This window comes from Telmatherina bonti (assembly GCF_933228915.1).
Source record: "Telmatherina bonti genome assembly, chromosome: 2".
NCBI lineage: Eukaryota > Metazoa > Chordata > Actinopteri > Atheriniformes > Telmatherinidae > Telmatherina > Telmatherina bonti.
This window is the reverse complement of record NC_136620.1, coordinates 27615329-27633595: the sequence shown is the minus strand read 5'-3', so window position 1 is coordinate 27633595 and position 18267 is coordinate 27615329. Positions and strand designations below refer to the sequence as shown.

The 18267-nt window shown below is 38.8% G+C and overlaps 2 protein-coding genes across 2 annotated transcripts; both read right to left on the bottom strand.

The window, feature by feature from the left end:
* Positions 1-570: 570 nt before the first annotated feature.
* Positions 571-4085, bottom strand: gnb5a (guanine nucleotide binding protein (G protein), beta 5a; the record flags this gene model as incomplete). The annotated part of the gene is made up of 10 exons (XM_079254874.1): positions 571-743; positions 885-981; positions 1131-1179; positions 1378-1469; positions 1558-1701; positions 2024-2156; positions 2276-2352; positions 3157-3198; positions 3318-3454; positions 3950-4085. The coding sequence occupies 10 exons, from the start codon at positions 4083-4085 to the stop codon at positions 571-573; spliced, it is 1080 nt and encodes a 359-aa protein (XP_079111000.1).
* A 1861-nt stretch (positions 4086-5946) lies between these two features.
* myo5c (myosin VC) lies at positions 5947-17863 on the bottom strand (the record flags this gene model as incomplete). Its single annotated transcript, XM_079250149.1, has 40 exons — positions 17796-17863; positions 17175-17285; positions 16897-17068; positions 16648-16792; positions 16409-16565; positions 16081-16224; positions 15902-15983; positions 15468-15575; positions 15281-15387; positions 14940-15205; positions 14775-14856; positions 14543-14683; positions 14334-14456; positions 14133-14216; positions 13874-14005; positions 13646-13743; positions 13456-13542; positions 13240-13351; positions 12944-13155; positions 12686-12851; positions 12458-12604; positions 12219-12383; positions 12010-12103; positions 11689-11752; positions 11342-11616; positions 11190-11253; positions 11036-11113; positions 9526-9706; positions 9340-9433; positions 9173-9236; positions 8911-9079; positions 8746-8830; positions 8560-8658; positions 8231-8385; positions 7257-7346; positions 7020-7170; positions 6640-6925; positions 6386-6560; positions 6219-6299; positions 5947-6099 (listed from the first exon to the last, which is right to left on the bottom strand). Exons 1-40 carry the CDS (start codon positions 17820-17822, stop codon positions 5947-5949), a joined length of 5226 nt encoding a protein of 1741 aa, XP_079106275.1. The 5' UTR covers positions 17823-17863.
* Between the last annotated feature and the right edge of the window lie 404 nt (positions 17864-18267).

Below are 18267 nucleotides of genomic sequence, written 5' to 3'. Positions count from 1 at the left end.
AACCTCACTGCTTCTTTTGATCTAATTGGTCAAATTTATTCTTATTTATTCAGTTTTCTCCTCAGACCAGATTCTCACAAATAAGTAAAAAATAAATTAATAAGCACATATTGTCCTTTATGTGGGCCCATACAATACATCACTTTATTGTGTCACTTCTACCCTAGGCCAATGCAAGTCACCATAGATATTTTCTGCAATATACTTTTTACACCATAAGTTGTAATCATAAGTACTTCTGTGTCAAATTCTGTCATACTGTAATACAAGCGTGCCATTTGGTTTAATTACTTTTTGAACTATGTAGATCTACCCTGACCAGGAGACAGGACTATATACATTGATATTGATATGCTCTATGTACAACCAAAACTGAGTCTCTATCTCTGTGATTGTACTCTAGCAAACAGAAATATCAGTGTGCCTTCAAAAGGTCTGTCTACTATTTCCTAATTCTTTGTGTCTTGATTCTCAGGCCCAGATCTGGAAAAAAAGAAGAAATAACAGATATTATAAGGGGGCTTGGTGAAGCTTGCAAACTTTTCAGATTAGACAGTTACAGTAAATATCTCATACCCGGAGAGTGTGGTCCCAGGATCCTGTGCAGAAAGCCGTCCCATCAGGAGAAACTCGCAGTGTACTAACACGGTTCTCATGTCCAAACAAAATAGAGACTCGTGTTCCTTTGAGGACATCCCAGACATTTATGGTGTAGTCATTGTAGCCACCAAACAGAAGCCGGCCTGGAGAAACAAACAAAAACACACTTGCATGGTTATTGTTGTTTTCAGATGTTTCTATAAACATGTGAGCTAAAGAAGAACTGAATATCTATTTATCTTAATATTTACAATGACTGTGACAAGAGAAACTCTATAACTTACCACTGAGGGAGAAATCAACACTGGAAACTCCAAAAATAATGCTCTCTTTGGAATAAATAGCCACTTCTCTGTCTGCTCTTAAGTCATACAGACGGCACTGTAACAAAAGCGAGTTTTCATGTGGGTTTCTATTTTAGATAATTTTAATATCATTTGAAAACATTTCTGACACAATATTGTGAGGTGTTTCATTGCTATAAAGCAGCAATTATCTGTAAAAAAAAAACCAAAAAACTCAGTACTTACTGTAGCATCATCCGAGCCAGATGCAAAAGCATCTCCACTGGGATAGTACCTATAAAAAATAACCAGACACAGTTATGAGCAACAGTGCATTGTTCTCTTTCTTTTAAATAATTGTCTGTTGTCAAATTTGTAAAAAAAAAAAAAAAAAAAAATCAACACATTTCTTTAACAAATGATCCTTAAAATAATTTAATCAAACTTTTAGATTAGAAATAAAAGTTTTCGTCACTTTGAAACAGCAACTTACCGCACACTATTGATGTCTGATTCATGAGTTTCAAAGGACTGAATACACTGCCCTGAGCGCATATCCCACACATTGGCCTTCTTATCGCAGCCCTGCCATGACAATAAAGCATCCAGACAGTGACCACACATTCAAAGTTTACTAAAACTAAGGAAAACTGTGTCAAAACAGTGTCCTCACCCCTGAAACAAACGTATTTCCAGTCTCAGATGGGGCCAGGTCCAGACAGAGCACGTCTGCTGCGTGTCCATGGAAACTCTGCAACAGCTGCCCGCTCTCAACATCCCACAATGCACATGTTCCATCTCCACTGGAAGTCAGGATCTTTTAACAGAGCAGACAAGGAGGATAAAGAAATGTGGCTGCACTCAAGTTAAAAAATAATAATACGTTTATACGTGGCTATACATTGCACATCTTTGAAACATCATGTGATCTGCAGATCACACTAGAAGTGAAGCTGTTGTGAATGATTAACAAAGTAAGGAAGCTCCTGTAATTGGAAAACAATGATTTCTCATGAATGATGGTGGAGAAGTGGAACAGCTAATGCAGCAAGGCTGTGAGTAAAACAGAGAGAAAGGAATATTCCCATGGCTATTTACCCTGAGGGTGTTTAGTTTTTCTGTATCCTGGATATTTTTACCTGCATGTCTGAGTTGGTGAAGCTACAGGCAGACAGATAATTTGTGTGCATGGCCACAGACTTCTTCTTTGCAGCCAAGTTCTCATTCTTGTCAAGAGACAGTGGATACACTGAGCATTTATTGTCCAGACCCCTATGACAGAAAACAAACCCAAATAAACCAAACCCAAACTATATATATATATATATATATATATATATAATCATAGGATCATATCAGGTTTGGAGCATTACGGACAGTAATATACTCACCCACAAGCTACAGCACAGCCAGAGGGGGCATAAGCACAAGCCATCACCCAGGTGCAAGGCATTGTCACAGCATGCTCCTGATAAACAGAGAAACAAAGCGACATAAGCCTGAGAATTCATTAGGCATAATTAAAACAGAACACAGAGCTTTGAGATTATGCATATAAAACATGCTGAAGTTTGTCCTACTTTAAAAGTAGATATTTTTTACGATGTTTAGGGCAATTTTCTGCTTCATTTTATTTCAACTCCCTTTCATTCATTCATTTCATTCATAACAGAGCTCTCAGCATCTTTTCCCAACATTTCCACATGTAAGTATGGCGTGAAATCCTCAGGTCAAACTGAACAAGCTTAAAACAAGCTTATAGTAAGAAATAGTAGAGCCACAGAGCCACTGCAAACAGACTTGTAAAATAGCTCAACATCTTCCCACAAAATAGAGGAAGATTCTGGGAATGAAACGAGCACAAAGCGAGTACATGAAGACATTGGTGTGTTATGAGACTCCTCTTAGAAGAGATTTTTGCAACCGCTTAAGTTTATGTATTTCTGTTTTTTGGGCAGTTTGTGAATATTTGTGTTTGTTTTGTGGCTTTGTACATTTGTCTTGTTATTGCTTTGCTCCTATAGGTATTTTGAGTCTTATTTTTATGGATTTAAATTTGTGTGCTTTTTTCATGGTTTGTACTTGGCAGGTGAAATGACAAGCAGAGGCTCTGAGTTGAGGTTTTTCTTCGGGCCTATTGATCAATGTTGGATTAGAAGTCATCTTATTTAAATAGGCACATGTCTTCAGAAACATAAACATCTGGCTCAAGATTTCATATTGGTTCTCTTGTTTTTACATGAACACATTTAAATAGAAATAAATTAATTACCTTGTTGGTAGTGAAAGCATCCCACACAATCACTTTTCCATCCTGCAGGCAGAGATGACACATATAAAATTGATTCATCCATCAACAAAAACTCTTTACACTGGAACGGTAGGAATTAAAACAAGATTTTAAAATCATAGCAGTAGCAGGAAATTAGTGACCTGTGAGGAGCTGACGATTCTCCTCTTGTCCTTGCACCAGTCCATGCAGAGAACTTTGTTTCCATGTCCTTTCAGAGTTCTGCGGGTCTTCATGACAAACTGACCCAGCCCTTCCACCTTTTCTGCCACTTGATGCACTGCACACACGTTATACATCACATTAAGGCTTCTGCTGCACACCATTTATTAATATTTCCAGGAGCAATAAGGATTAAACTACAGTAAGCCACCACTAAATCAAATTAATCTTGTGCTTAATCTGCTTCCAAACTAAATAAATCTCTTAAAACATGCTTTTAAAAAAAAAAAGAGAAGAAATCTTTAAACATTTTTATTCTTCATCTATTAATACTGCTGAGACATGATTGAGCTGGACAAGACCACCACAGAGAAGAAATTAGGATGGAAGCATTGGGCTGCAAAATGGGGAAGCAAACAAACGCTTTATGTGAAACATCCGGCCAATCACATCAATAATCGTTACCCTATCACAGATTCCCATCCCACTAGCACTCCAATACCCTAACCTCTGACTGACAAGCATGCGGTTTTAACGAGACATTTGGTGTTATTTTTCCCGTGATAGTGTGAACGCGGGAGTGAATCAAGGCCTCTCCATTTTCATCACTCACACTCGACATCGTGCAGCTTGGCTCTTTCCTCCTCCAGCTTCGACTTCAGGGTCTCCGACTCTGTTTTGAGATGGGCTAGAGTCTCGTTCAGCTGTACCTCCTGTGTCGCCATTTCAGGGATTGGAGGGGATCTCATATATTTCCTTTGTGCAGGAAGCGATCGGCGGCAGAAAGGCTTATAGCGTTGCTAACAGCTGATGCTGCTGTCATGACGTCAGAGGGAGAAGATGCTTCTCCAGCTTCCAGGGGAGGAGGATCCTGTATCCCGGTGATGCTTACAGGATGCTCACTCGTGTTTAGCTTCACTACTCTACAGATAAATTATGCATTTTCACATTTTCTAGTAGAAGGTGAAGTGGGGGTGTAATTAAAAAAACGCAGTTAGTGTTAGACACAGACTGGAATATGTAGAAATCCAAATAGCGTTTAGGTGAGCTGGAAAGAAATATTAATATCATAAGGCTTATGGAATGCATAAAATGTTTTGTTCTGAGCAAATGATTATCAGTGAGTCACTAAGTCTACATTCTAGTTCACATTTTCTTCTGCACCCATATTTCTATCTGTATTATTTTGCATCATAATGCATCAAGCCAAATGGCATCATTTTGCAATTGTGTCAAATGAAAATTAAAGATGGACAAACAGGCATTTAAACAACCAAAGAAAAGTTTGATCAATAAAACGTAGAAGCAAAGCCACACTGCTCATCTCTGGGCAAGTGATTGCTGTTCACTAATATCTTATAGCTAATAAGTTTTCTTATTTCCTTATAACCTGTTACTGACTTTTTTTTCATTGATCTTTCCATTTCCTGTTCCCCTCTAAAGCAGGAGACACAACTATTTGCTTAAGATCTTAGATGTGCTTACATAAGTTTGTTTTAAAGCAGCAGTCCATACAGGAAGTGAACTGGCTCATTTCAGATCCTGTGGTTTAGTTGTACCAGTTATTAGCCAAGTCCTAAAAGGGATCTCAGAGTCAAAAATTATTTTGTATGGAAAATTCTTTCCATCATACGGACTCTGAGACTCTAATGGCCCTCCTCCCAACTTATCTATGCTAGTTGTTGCAAAAATAACTTTTTTTTCTCCTATGTGACATTATTAGTTTTTCCAGATTCCAGGTGTTTGCTTGACATTTAACCTGATAATATGATAGATGTGAAGCAAGTTTTTTTTTTTTTTTTTTTTTTTTAACTCTCGAGCTATCAAACAGAGCTACAAAGACACCACATTCATACTCTAATTCTAATTCATATTTTACAGATGAGATTTAAATATTAACAATTTAAAAACACAATGGGATGTGATGATTTAGCTTTGGGGAGTTAAAAGCAGAGAATATTTTCCAAGACCAGATTAGTAAAATAAAACTTTATTAATATATTTTATTCTTCTGTATTTAAAGCTCAATGTATCACAGTAAAATTAAATAAAATAAAGAAACTATCTATTGTCACATAAATTTAATCTTTTTTTCTTCAGTGACCAATAAATCAGTGATGATTGGTTAATAAAAATGAAATAAAGAAAAAACATGACAGATAAAAGAAAACAAGAAAATCTACAGCTTGAAAAAAATATTGGAAACATTAAGCGATCAATTTAAAACAAATTTTATTGACATACACAAAATCTGCTTTCAAATACAAATTAGAATAAAATATAATTTGTCTCAATCTGCTGGTTTCCTTATATAGGCTATTATGAATTGGCTTTCATTATATTTTCTTCTCTGTCTGCAAAGCGTCTTCAGATGGCACTGCCGTGATTTGATGCTATATAAATAAAGTTGAATTGAATTGAATAATATTTCATCATTTGACTTTTGGTCAGAACTTTGTACTGGGGAGACCAGATCTCTGATAAAAATCTTTTTTGTCTGGTTCTGAAGTTTACAGATGTGCTGTACACTGTTTCTTGGAAGAGTTCTATATACAATCTGGTGCAATTCAAGGCTGCATCAGTCAGCCATGAGGAGTGAAAAGCACACTTTTAGATTCTGGTTAGGAAGTCCAGATGGAGGCTGCTTGGAACTTGCAGCAGCTCTAGAGCCTGTGAGGACGAACAAAAAGGAAACGTGACCTGGAAACGATAATCTGTGTCCAGCATCAGCTGAGTGGACCCTTCATGATCTTGAAGTAGTGACTGCAACAAAGTGGATTTTTTTTTTTTAGTCAGGTGTAAATATGGCAGGGTTTTTCATTAAATACAAATAAATAAATATGGAGAGGCTCATTAATGCCTTAACAAAAAGTTCAACTCACCTGAACTTTGCGAACAAATGATGATGCTACTCTTTTCTCAAAGTCATCAATAGGTGTGTAGGAATTCAAAATCTTGACAATCTACAAATTGAAACCGAAGTTTAAATACAAGAAGATGTCCTATTAAAAAAAAAAGCATGTAGATTATCTGTCACAGACTGACATACCTGAACAGGGTTGAGTTCAGTGCATTTTTCAGAGATCTCTTTCGCATCGTCATCAGTGGACTTGTTGACCTGCAGCAGCCATGCAGCTTGAGCCAGCGGCCTCAAAGTATCAATGGCATTAGAGGTCTGGAGTTCCTTCTCTTTCAGCCACTCCTCCAGGTAACTGATATTACATCTGAAAGAGCACTACAGCTATAAAGCTGAATTTTTTTATTTTTTATTTTTTATTCAGATTTCACAAATCAAACACAAACCTGATCTGCATTCCTTTCCTGCAGGAGCACATATCTTTGCGGAGCATGATGTGGTTGAGGGTGGTGGCACCCACCAGGAAAAACAGCTGCTTGATGGCTTGGTTGATGAGGCCCTGGTCCATCCCATGATGGCTCATGGTGGAGTGGAAAACAGAGAGCTGCTTCAGGATGGAAGAGATAGTGTAGGACCCTGAGTCCCCATAAATACTGCTGGAACGCTTCCTGAACCCCGTCGGCTTCATGCTAGAGATCCCCTGCAAACTCTCATGTTCCAGCATACCAGGCACTGACAATACAAACACAGAAACACGTTAAAACGGCTTTCAAAAGTTAATCCCAGTTAAAGTTAACACATGTCTGTGATAACTTCTGGAAAGTACCGATAGCAGGAGTGAGAGTCTTCTGCATGACAGTGATGAACTGGTGATAGATATGTATGGCCACATCACTGAGGATCTGTCTGTGTTCAGACAAATCAAAGTTCTGCAAGCAGTTCTTCTTCTGCCGAGGGGTACTTTGTTTCAGGAACTCCTTTTAGAATCAGAAGGCAGAAGAAAATAATGATGTGTGTGTTATACTAATGACAATAATATGGCCACAGTTAAATAAATTCCTACTTCTTCTCCACTGTACTGCTTCAGACAATTGAGCAGCTGATATGTGTTTGACAGCCAGAAGGACAACAACTCCAAGTCTTTGTGGTGAACCTGAAAATAGACAAATTTTAGCAATTTTAGATCAATAAGAGAACAAGTAATGTGTGTGAAGAGTGCATAGCTAATATAAAAGCTAAATCTAACATTTGTCAGACAAGTAATCTGGATCTGCTGCAGTTTGACAGGTTTTTTTGTTTGCCCACATTTTATCTCCCATCTTACGTCATACCCGTATCTAATAAAATGTCTATCCATTTGGCCACACTGACTTTATATGGTGACCCTTTTTTTTTTTTTTTTACTAAGTTAGGATTAAGCAAATGTAAATAACAAAAAAAAAGTCAAATTGTACAAAAACAACATGTCAAAGATGAAATGAGAACTGTGTCATAGTTTTGACAGTGACACAAGAAAACAGCATCTGAGTTGTTCAACATTTAAGTCTTTTTAGTCACATTTTTGAATTTTTAATAAAGTACCAAACATCTAAAATGTCCTCAACTCTCTGTAATTTCTTTCTACTGTAAAAGAGCTTCAATCAAGAAAAGGTGGCAATGTCTTTTGTTTGTAATGGCTGAGCTGTTTGAGTGAATAGTGTTTACGAATAATGTTTTTGCAAAGAGTTCCTAAGCTCAAGCGGCAATTTCCCAACAAAACCACGTCTGTTTTTATTATACTGACATGTTCAATAGTTTAGTACTGCAAGTCAGAAACTGTAAATGACTTTTTCTTGCTTTTATCACATCACAAAAAAAAATTTTTTTTTTAAATTTTAGCTTTAATTTCTGGCTTTTTGTCTTCTTGACTTTTATTGATTTATTGATTCATGCTTGTGTGATTGCCTAACTTTTATGAAAGCAGGATTGTTTTCACTCTTCGCTCAAAAAATCGATATCAACAGCAATATTAGCAAGAAGAATGAGAATTGATCTCACCATGATGACCTTCTTTACAGCACAAATGATTGCATTCATGAGAGATTTTAGTTTAGCTTCATCATTCAGGTAGTCAGCATGACGGACACACATGAAGAGGATGTAAGCTGGGAGGCCGGGTATCATGTTGACCACCACACCTTTGGGCTTCAGGTCTATGGATAAATTGCAATATTTTTATTCATTCATTTCAATATAATAATAGTACCGGTAATTAAACTAGAGCTGAAAGAATGTCAGATAAAATACTTAAGAAAGCAAAAACAACAAAAAGTTTAATGAGATTATATTAGTTATATCAGTTATATTAGTTATAAAACATGGAAAACCAAGAATGATGTTTTGAATGAGCCTGGGTTCATCCTCTCTCCTATACTCCAACATGCCGTGGATTTCTTTAGGAATGGCAGACATGGAGCTTTGTCTCGCTGTGTGAGAAACAAGAGAAGTTGATGAATGTGCGGAAAATAAACTTATTTGACATTTTTGAGCTATTTTTAAAGCTGCAAAATTACCTTTCTGAAATGTTTCAAGGCTCTTTATTTGACTTTGGAGTTTCTTGATTAGTCTGTCTTTCTGGTCAAGAAGCTCTTCAAAGTCCTGGAAGAAAAGTGTTTTGTTACGATCTGGTCTTTATAAACGTTCCTGCAGACATCAACCCTTCACACACGCAAACACACCATGTTTTCAGCAGTTAACCGTGAAGTCTCTTCTCTGAGTTTCCTCTTAGCTTCCCCCCCCATGAGTTGCTGTCTCCTCAAGTGATCATTCTCCTCTTCCAGTTCTTCTACTCTCCCTTGAAGCTCTTCTTTTGCCTCTTCCAAATCTTTGGCTTTTTCTTCAAAATACCTCAAAAGCATTTTTAAAAAATCCAGGATTACTCAAAGATGACCATTTCCTCTTTGATCAATGAACAGATTTCATATAAGTTTAGTAATTTACCTGCGTTGTGAGCTCTCTTCTGTAATCTTACTTTGAAGCTTGTTAGTCACCTCCTTATTTTGTTCTTTTAAGTGACATGAGGGAAAAAAATAGAGAGAAGAAGAATAAAAAGACTAAACTCCAAAGAAGTGTGAACATGAGATTCTTGGACAGAAAAGCACCACCACCTGCTAATTGTCTGTTCTGCTCATTCACATGGTCCTCAAGCTCTTGCCTTTGTCTCTGCAGTTCAGACACCTGTAGTTTCAGCTCAGGTATAACCTGTAGGTTACATTAAAATGCACATTACAGTAATCTTCTCCACATCATCCGTGCCCACGATGAAATACAGATTACAGAATGTAACAACATACCGAGTTTTCACTGCTAAGTCTGGAAACTTCTTTGCGAATGTTTTCATTGACATTACTTTTCTCCTGGAAAAGGTTTTGCAGCTTGTTGTTCTCATTTTGAAGGTGGTCCACTTTCAATCTCAAGCCCTCAACTTGAGATTCGTAGCAGTCCCTCTGCTCCCTCCGGTGGTTTTCCAGGATTCTGCCAAGAAAGCGAAAGTTGCGTTTAAAGCCGGGGTAGGTAATCTTGGTTCCTCTTCCTGATAGTAGTCTAAACATTAAGAAATATAGTTAGACCCCTCAGTTTGCCGTAAATCTGTAAAAACTCTGACCAATCAAAACGTTCGGGCCAAATTGAAGTGGTTCATTTCTTCATTCATTCATTCATTTTCCGAACTGCTTATTCCAATTCAGGGTCGCGGGGAAGCTGGAGCCTATTCCAGCTGGCTTTGGGCGACAGGCAGGGTACACCCTGGACAGCTCGCCAGTCCATCGCAGGGCCACACAGAGAGAGATGAACAACCACACTCACGCTCACACTCACTCCTAGGGGCAATTTAGAGTAACCAATTAACCTATCATGCATGTCTTTGGATGGTGGGAGGAAGCCAGAGTACCCGGAGAGAACCCATGCATACACGGGGAGAACATGCAAACTCCACACAGAAAGACCACTGACCAAACCAGCCAAGGATTGAACCAGTGACCTTCTTGCTGTGAGGCCACAGTGCTAACCACTGCGCCACCGTGCAGCCCGGTTCATTTCTTATATTTTGTAAACTTCTTCTCCCGGCTTTCCTCCTTCCCCACCCGCATTGAGCACCCTGCATATCAATAGCATGTTAGGATGAAAATACAAAGTAGTGAAGAAGAAACTCAGATGGCAAAGATGGCTGAGAAAATGCAGGAAGGATTTCCCTGACTCGGCTCAGTTTATTTGCCTCCTCCCGCTAAACAGCCGAGAAAGAGAAAATTCATTCATTCATTCATTATCCTCACTGCTTAGTCCAATTAAGGGTCGCGGGAAAGTTGGAGCCTATCCCAGCAGTCTTTGGGCAAAAGGCAGGATACACCCTGGATAGCTCGCCACTCCATCGCAGGGCCACACAGAGACAAACAACCACTCATGCTCATACTCACTCCTATGAGCAATTTAGATTAACCAATTAACATGGCTTTGGACGGTGGGAGGAAGCCGGAGTACCCGGAGAGAACCCACACATACACGGGGAGAACATGCAAACTCCATACAAAAAGGCCACTGACCAAACCTCACCCAGCCGAGGATCCAACCAGTGACCGTCTCGCTGTGAGGCCACAGCTGCTTCAACACACCTGGCTTATATTTAATGGATCCAACAGCCAATAAAGTTGTGCACATGAGTGATTTGTTTGAGTCAGGTTTGTTGGAGTAGGGACACATGGAAAACCTGCAGGATTGTGGCCCTCGAGGACCGGAGCTGAGCACCCCTGGTGAAGAGCTATGTCACCCAGGTACAAAATGCAAATGCTCGACAGTGAAAATACAGACCTGGTGGCTTCCTGCAGCCCTCCAAAGGTTGTGAGTAAATCTTCAGGTTCATTAGTCTTCTCGGAGTTTTCAATTAGCCTTTGAAGAAAAGTGTGTGAGATCAAATTCTGCAGTGAGATGTGAGGAAACAAAGGAAATCAGAAAAGCTGATTACCCCAAAAGAACGTCCTCTTCAACAACACCACCAAGGAGCTGTCTGGAAATCTCCTTTATTTTAGCTGCAGAAAGATAATCGTAGCTCATTAGCATAATGTTTTATTTATTTAAGGTGGATTCTTTTCACAAGTGGAGGTGGAAACATTGTACCGCTTGCTTGCTCAGACTGCTGCTTCATCTTTCGGTCCAAGTTACTCTTCTGATTTTGCAGGTTGTTCAGATCTCTTCGTAGCTCTGGAATGACTTTGACATGCTTGGAGAGCTGTATGACCTGTTCCTGTAAGTCAGAGTTTACCTGCTCCCCCTCGTCTATCTTCCTCTGCAGACTCACCCTCTCCTCCTTCAGTCTCTTTATCTCCTCTTTCAGAGCTTCTACTTCATTTTCACAGTCATGTCTCTGGATTTCAATGTTGTTCTCGGCAATCCTGCCAAGAAACAACTCATCAGCAGCTGCATCAATCTGCTGAAGATGAATGTTGCTCATTCCAAAGACTTACTTTCTATGCCTCACTTCATTTTCTTTTTCTTCCAGAAGAGTCCTTTTTATTTGATCAAAACTCTCTGTAAGATGTGAAGTCTGATCAGTCATGGAGCAATAAAAAAAATTGCATGCAGTCCAGTGAGCTTTACAGTAGTGCTTAAAAGTTTGTGAAACACCCTTTTTGTCACTACTAAATATAGATTTAAGGATACTTTTCCCAGATAAATAAATAATCAAGTGTTGTATTATTGACTTATGTGTTAAGTGTGATTCTCTTGATCTTATTGCATGTGAACTTGATAATCTACTGAGTTAAAAGACTTGATTCTTTTTTTACCCTGGGTCTCTTTGAAGGAAGCTTCAAACTTTTTCTCCAGATTCTGCTTTTCAAGCTTTAGTTCTTCTACCTCATTCTGAAGTTGTGTTATCATCTAAAGTGACGATGGAGGTAAATCAGATGAGTTCAAACGTTCTGCATCAGAGGCAAACACACAAAGTGCCAGGACCTGAATAACTTAGGGGTTTAAGTAATAACTTCCGACTGACCAGGCTAGCATCTTCTTTTGCTTTCCTCTCTCTTGCCTCAAGAGATGCTTTCTGGTTGTTTGATTTTTCCAGCTGTGTCTCCAAACATTGAAGTCTATCCACAGTTTGAGAATGGGAGTTGGCCAAAGTTGTCAGTCTTTCCATCAGTCCACGATTGTCTTTATTCTGTTTGGAGACAGAGATTCGTTTATGCAATCTAAACATAAGCCACAGCTGAAATAACCCAAAACCACCTTCACCTGCTCTTCAATCTTCTTTCTGAGCTGCTGTACCCTGTAGGACAGCTGGACATTCAGCACCAGCCTACGCATTGTTTGAAATCGGCGTCGTGCTAGCCATGCTCTGGCATATTTCTGTAGCACCAGTGCTTTGTGCTCTTCCACCATCTGTGAGACATCAAGATATCATCAGTATTATAAAATAATGAATAATAAAATTGAAGAATTTATTGGGCCATGTTTGCCGACCTTTCTGTATCGTTTACGAGCCATCCAACCTCGTGTGAAGGCCTGGATGGTGACGGAGGCCAGACGGACCACCAGGTAGATCTGCTTCATGTGGTAGCATCTCCAGTAAGTCTGGATCACCATTGCTGCCCAGCCCTGCTTCAATGCTACAGCGCTTACTGTTTTACTGTGGGTTCAATAAGAATTAACTTTTACATTTTTATTTCTAAACATGCTGTCCAAGCAAGCTGTAGCACGATGCAAGTGAATGGGTCTAACCGGATTGTCCTCTTCCCTCGGATGTACTGCTGAAGGATAATGGCTGCTTCTCTAACTTTCTGGTACTTTCTCCTCTGGCTCCATCCACGGACATGTTTCTGGATGGTCACACAGGCTCCTCGAAGCCGATCCAAACGCAGCTTCTCCAAATAAGCTACCTGGCCTGCTCTGAAGAAGATCTTTGTTCGACCAAACTTGTACTGGTTGGGGTCCTAAAGATAAAGATATGAGGCTAAATGATACATTTAAATGTAGAAATGTTTATATGAGGAGATGCTATATGAAACGCAGCCAACCTGAATCAACCTCTGCAGCACATTTTTGCAGGTTTGTTTCTTGTCGCTGACGTCTGCCTCCAGATTTGACATTAGGACACTGTATCGGCTGTAAAACTCAATGTATGTCCATCTGAAACCAAAACCAAAAAACATATAAGCAAGCAAAGCAGAAACATTTCGAATTGGCAATGTTGCACGATGAGAAACTACATTCACACAAACACACGAAATCACCTGGAGGGGTAGCTTTGTGCACTGATACGAATGGTTTCAAGGACTCCGCAGGCTCGCAGCTGCTGCACTACTCTCCTGGAGTCATATCTTAAAACACAAGCAAACACTTAAACCTAAAACACAAACCTGTGCAAAATGCTTTGTTGAACAAAAAGCCAATTACTGCAATTAAAGATTCATAAGTACTCACTCAAATGGAAGCTTTTCATCGTTAGGCTTAACACAGCGCACATAGTGAGGGATGGTGGCATTCAGAGTCTCCATCAGTAAAGACAGGGAGCTGCGAAACTACGTTCAACCACAGTATTTATGAGAAACGACGAGAAATATAGTCTAATTATTACACCATATGCACTGGTACACACAGAATGTTACACAGACTGATACTCAGCTGAGGGAACAGGGTAAACATTTCCACCTTATCTCCCACCGATGTTCGCAGCTGTTTATTGGCTGGTTTCACCGAAGGCCTGGCTGGCTTCACCTTGACAGCTTTGCTGCTCACAGTGTTTTGCTGCTCCTCTTGGAAAAAGTTAGCCAGAAAGGAAAACTGATAACATATGCAAAGGAGAAACGTGTTAATATGAGCAAAGTAACCTTCCATCAAACAGCTTTCATAATACAGAAATATGTAGATTTTTTTTTTTTTGTCATTTAAACAAATTGTGATTGATCACCTTGCTGGCTCTCATAGTGTCCACCAGTTCTTCATAGAGCGCATCTCGGTTCTTCTCAAGAAAACCTTTGCATTGATATTCCACCTGTTGAGAGAAATTGAAATCAGGCAGCGGTCAGAAATCCAAAGCTTCACTTGCTCTGAAATAATAGCAGTAATTTTCATGCAAGTGACAGCAGTAAACTGGGTCAATGGACTCCACCTTGTCTGCAAAGTGTTGAATCACAAATGCCTCATTTGACAGCCTGGGCTTCTCAAACATAGGATTGGCATCAAGGTAGTTGTACAGCTTCTGGAGCCAGCTCTGATCTGTGCCTTGAGGGAACTACGAGGAACACAAATACATTTGGAAGAACAGACATCTAGTCAAGGGAAAACAAACTCAAGGAAGTGAAAATTTCCACTTCTTACTAGACATTCTTCATCAAGTAAGTCAAGGATCCCCATCTTTGCTTCAATCAGGTCAATTACAGGTTGATTGTCATAGAAATCTATAAGCGTCCATGGGATATCCTCTTTCATGTATTCCTCCTGCTCCAACTTGAACACATGCTGAGTAAGAAACAAAATAACATTACTCTCTGAGCTGATAAAGTGTTGCGTGAAGTGTAACGTAGTGATTCTGGATGATGGTGTTGCATACCATGTTAAACTGCTGTTGGAGTTTTTCATTTGCGTAGTTGATACAAAACTGTTCAAAGCTGTTGATGTCAAAGGTTTCAAAGCTAGGGACAACAAACAGAGCTTCATTATTGGATGAGGCAAAGTGACCAGCAGAAGATGGAAAAAAGCATTGTATCTGCTTTACCCATAGATGTCCAGAACACCTATAAAGGCATGTTGCTTTCCAGGAACCTGCAGTGCTGTGTTGATCCTGTTAATTATGCAGTCAAACAGATGAGCATAGATCTGTTTTGCAAGAGCATCTCTGGCAGTTGCTGCCCGCTCCACAGACACCGGCTTCACAACTGTTTCAGCCACCAGAACAATCCTCCGATTACACAGCCAGCGCAGCAGTTCCTCTGTGTTTACAGCCAACAACTCACAAAAGACCATCAGGTGTGGATCTCTGGGCTGCAAAATATACAAACCAAGTTTTATACTTCACCTCGTTTTAAGTTTTGTGCATATTCATGAAAAATTACTCACAGAAACTGATGATTTGTCATCTCCCAACTTTCTGATCTCCACATTCCCCAAATGCAGAATTGCTGCCAGAGCTTTAAACACGTCTGACTGAAAGTCTTCTGTCAGTCCTGGAGAGCAAAGAAAAATGTGGTAGATCTACACCAAAGTAATATTATAATCAGACTGCAGACTAACAGCTGGCCTTTACCCAGCATGGTGAAGGTTTGCCGGGTCTCTTCCATGTCTTTCCTGTCATTGACACCTTCAATTGATGTGTCACCACCCATGCAGGTGTACCTGAACTTATCTGCACTCACTGCAAATGAGACAACATATTACTATACACAATTAATGCATATACAGTTGTGTTTGGTTGGTACGCTTAGAATTGTAGTTAAAAGATCTCTGAACTCAGTTAAATGACAACAAAAAGTTTTTATTTACCTGAACTTAAAACTTCAGTGCAAATATTACTAAACATGTTCATAATAAGTTTGATGCAAGCAACATGAGAATGTTTTTGGGTCTTGCCCTTCTTTTACAGTAGCTGTTTGTTATAAGTTAATAAAGCGTGAAATCAGTGAAACAGACGCAGCTCTATGTCGGAACCCCAGAACAAACCCCCTCAATACAAACACTCACACAGTCTCAGGTTCTTGAACTCTGGTGAGTCTGCACAGGAACACATTTGGTAAAATATGTGATAATTACGCTCATCATCTGTCTAGAAAAAAGTTTGCATTGTAAAAAAAAAAAGTAGTATAAAACAAACAAACATACAAATAAAACAACATAAAAGGAATATTTGTTTAATGTGATACCTGAAAAACAACCCTGGATTTCTCCAACAGGTAGGTTCTCATGTTCGCTCCAATGATCCGGTACCTCCTGTCAAAGCTGATCTCTGTGTATTTTCCAAACCTGCTGCTGTTGTCATTTCGGGTGGTCTTTGCATTTCCTATTGCCTGAAGAAAAAAAGACACTAACCCGTGTGCATGATATGACAGAATATACTGTACTCATGCATTCTGGCAGTTCTAACATATCAGTTTTATTGCTATTTTGATGACAGAACAGCTATATATTGCCTTTTGAGAAAAGCTCTTGATGCATTAAAACTTAACTGAATAAAAAACAAAATAAAGATACCTCTGTTATTGGATTGGATGCCAGTACTTTGTCTTCAACTCGGGTCTTACTTCCAGATTTGCTCACAACAGCAAAGTACCTCATAGCATATCGAGCAGACACTGTTTTGCCAGCTCCCGATTCCCCACTGACAATGATAGACTGGTTCTTGTGGTTTCTAAAAATGAAAATAAAGGAGAATATAATACTGATTTAACTACTCTTGCTGTACATTCTGTGACTATATGAGGTTTTATAACCTGGCCATCTGCTTGTAAGCCTCCTCTGCCACTGCAAATATATGAGGGTCCATGTCTCCCATGTTCTGCCCTGAGTAAGCATGAATGATTGCATCTCCATAAATAGGAAGCTCTTTATAAGGATTTACAGCCACCAAAATTATGCCTGAAAATGAGGAAACAGCACAGTCTAAGTCAAAAGCACAACCTGCTGTCCAGTGACTCAGCACTCAGGAGAATTTTGCAAGGTAAGGTTTCTGGAAACTGTACCACAGTATGTATAGATGATTCTGGATTCCACAAATCGCACTTTGAGATTGTGCAGGACTGCAGGCTCATGCAAGTAGCTAAGAGCTGTCAGGTCATTTTCCCCAACTAAGATATCCGGGTTTCGAAGAGGAGGGAGTTGAGGTTTAGACGGATCGACAGGGTAGCAGTACTTCTGTGAAGTGACAACTTATGTCAGATTAAAGTTCATCTTATCATTCGCTCCATTATAAATATCTTATTTTTATATTATAAGTTTGTATTTGTTACATGTTACTCACAATGCCATCTTCAAAAAGTAGTTCAAGTACAATGTCTCCAGCTTGGAAATCTCTTGTAATTTCAGCAGATTTCCACACATGTTCTGCATCTGGTATCCACACTTTATTATACTGAAAGACAACATTTTAAAAGTGACAAATAATTGATCATTACTTTCTTATGTCATCACCAATTATATTGTATCAGATTAAACTGTGAGAAAATGTTTCAAATATATGGCTTTTAATTTTAAACAGAATCCTACAGATCCAGTCTAAACTACATACACTGACAAATTTTCCATATGTCTCTATAAACTTCAAAATCCTCCAAACTGTATGTAATTACTTATAAAGAAGTAAGAAAGAAGTTTATTTTATTCACACTTTATTATACTGAAAGACAACATTTTAAAAGTGACCAATAATTGATAATTACTTTCTTATATCTTCATCGATTATACTGCATTAGATTAAACTGTAAGAAAATATTTAAAACATATTGCTTTCATTTTAAACAGAGTCCTAAGGATCCAGTGAGAAATACACAACATACACTGACAAAGTTTCCATATGTCTCTTTAAATTTCAAAACTCTCCAAACTGTGTGTAAATACTTATAAAGAAGTAAGTTTCTTTTACCCTCGTGTACAGCTCCGATAAAGCCATCTTTGTTCATCATTCCTGTAAATTCACAACTTATGTGTTGTGTTATGGTTTAACACTTGTTGTGTCTGCGATTTCTAGGTTGCCATCGAGGTTCTTCCCTTGTTCTCGCAGCGACACGACTCGTCAAAAAGTTTCACAAAGTTACTTCACTTTTCCGGTCGGAACCATCAAAATAATACTCACGTTGAAATATTTGATATTTACCATATTTTCTGGTAAAAACGAATACATCGTTTTGTTTTCCCGATTTACATTTCATTTAGTTTTTTTACACGTTTTGTATAATGTTTGGGGTTTTATTTATGTGTGAGTTAAAAGTGCGTCTTTCATTTTGTGTGGATGTGTATGTCACGAAGCGAGAGGCTATATTCGTTTATTGTAATATAAATGTCGGGGAGGACATTGACAGAATTCCATGACTCAACTTGATAAAACAACCTTTATC